The sequence below is a fragment of the Apaloderma vittatum genome, unplaced genomic scaffold (assembly GCF_000703405.1).
Source record: "Apaloderma vittatum isolate BGI_N311 unplaced genomic scaffold, ASM70340v1 scaffold32637, whole genome shotgun sequence".
NCBI lineage: Eukaryota > Metazoa > Chordata > Aves > Trogoniformes > Trogonidae > Apaloderma > Apaloderma vittatum.
The window spans coordinates 1-241 of NW_009726145.1; the positions used below are offsets into that span (position 1 = coordinate 1).

The window sequence follows — 241 nt, forward strand, 5'->3', positions numbered from 1 at the left end:
GGCAAGCTCATGAGATGCCACCTTGGTGCTGGATGGATGCCCATCCCCTGGGGACGAGGTTCTCGGGTGGTCCACCACAGGGAGCAGGGCGTTGAGCCACCCCCTCACTCCCCTCCATCATTTTTCATCCCTCCGCAGAGTGAATTCCGGCTGGGCGTCCGGTTTTACACTGAGGAGCAGCCGGCTGCCGCCATCCTGCACCTGGAGAAGGCGCCGGGGGCGCATTTTGTGGCGGGCGCCG

General features: G+C 64.7%; 1 protein-coding gene across 1 annotated transcript in view; it reads left to right on the plus strand.

The window, feature by feature from the left end:
- Positions 1 to 138: 138 nt before the first annotated feature.
- Positions 139 to 241, plus strand: part of LEPRE1 (leucine proline-enriched proteoglycan (leprecan) 1) — a gene marked incomplete at both ends in the record, with an annotated part of 4,420 nt that continues 4,317 nt past the window's right edge. The window contains one exon of the mRNA XM_009873181.1: positions 139 to 241. This exon is cut by the window's right edge and continues 123 nt beyond it. Coding sequence (XP_009871483.1) covers positions 139 to 241 — 103 coding nt within the window.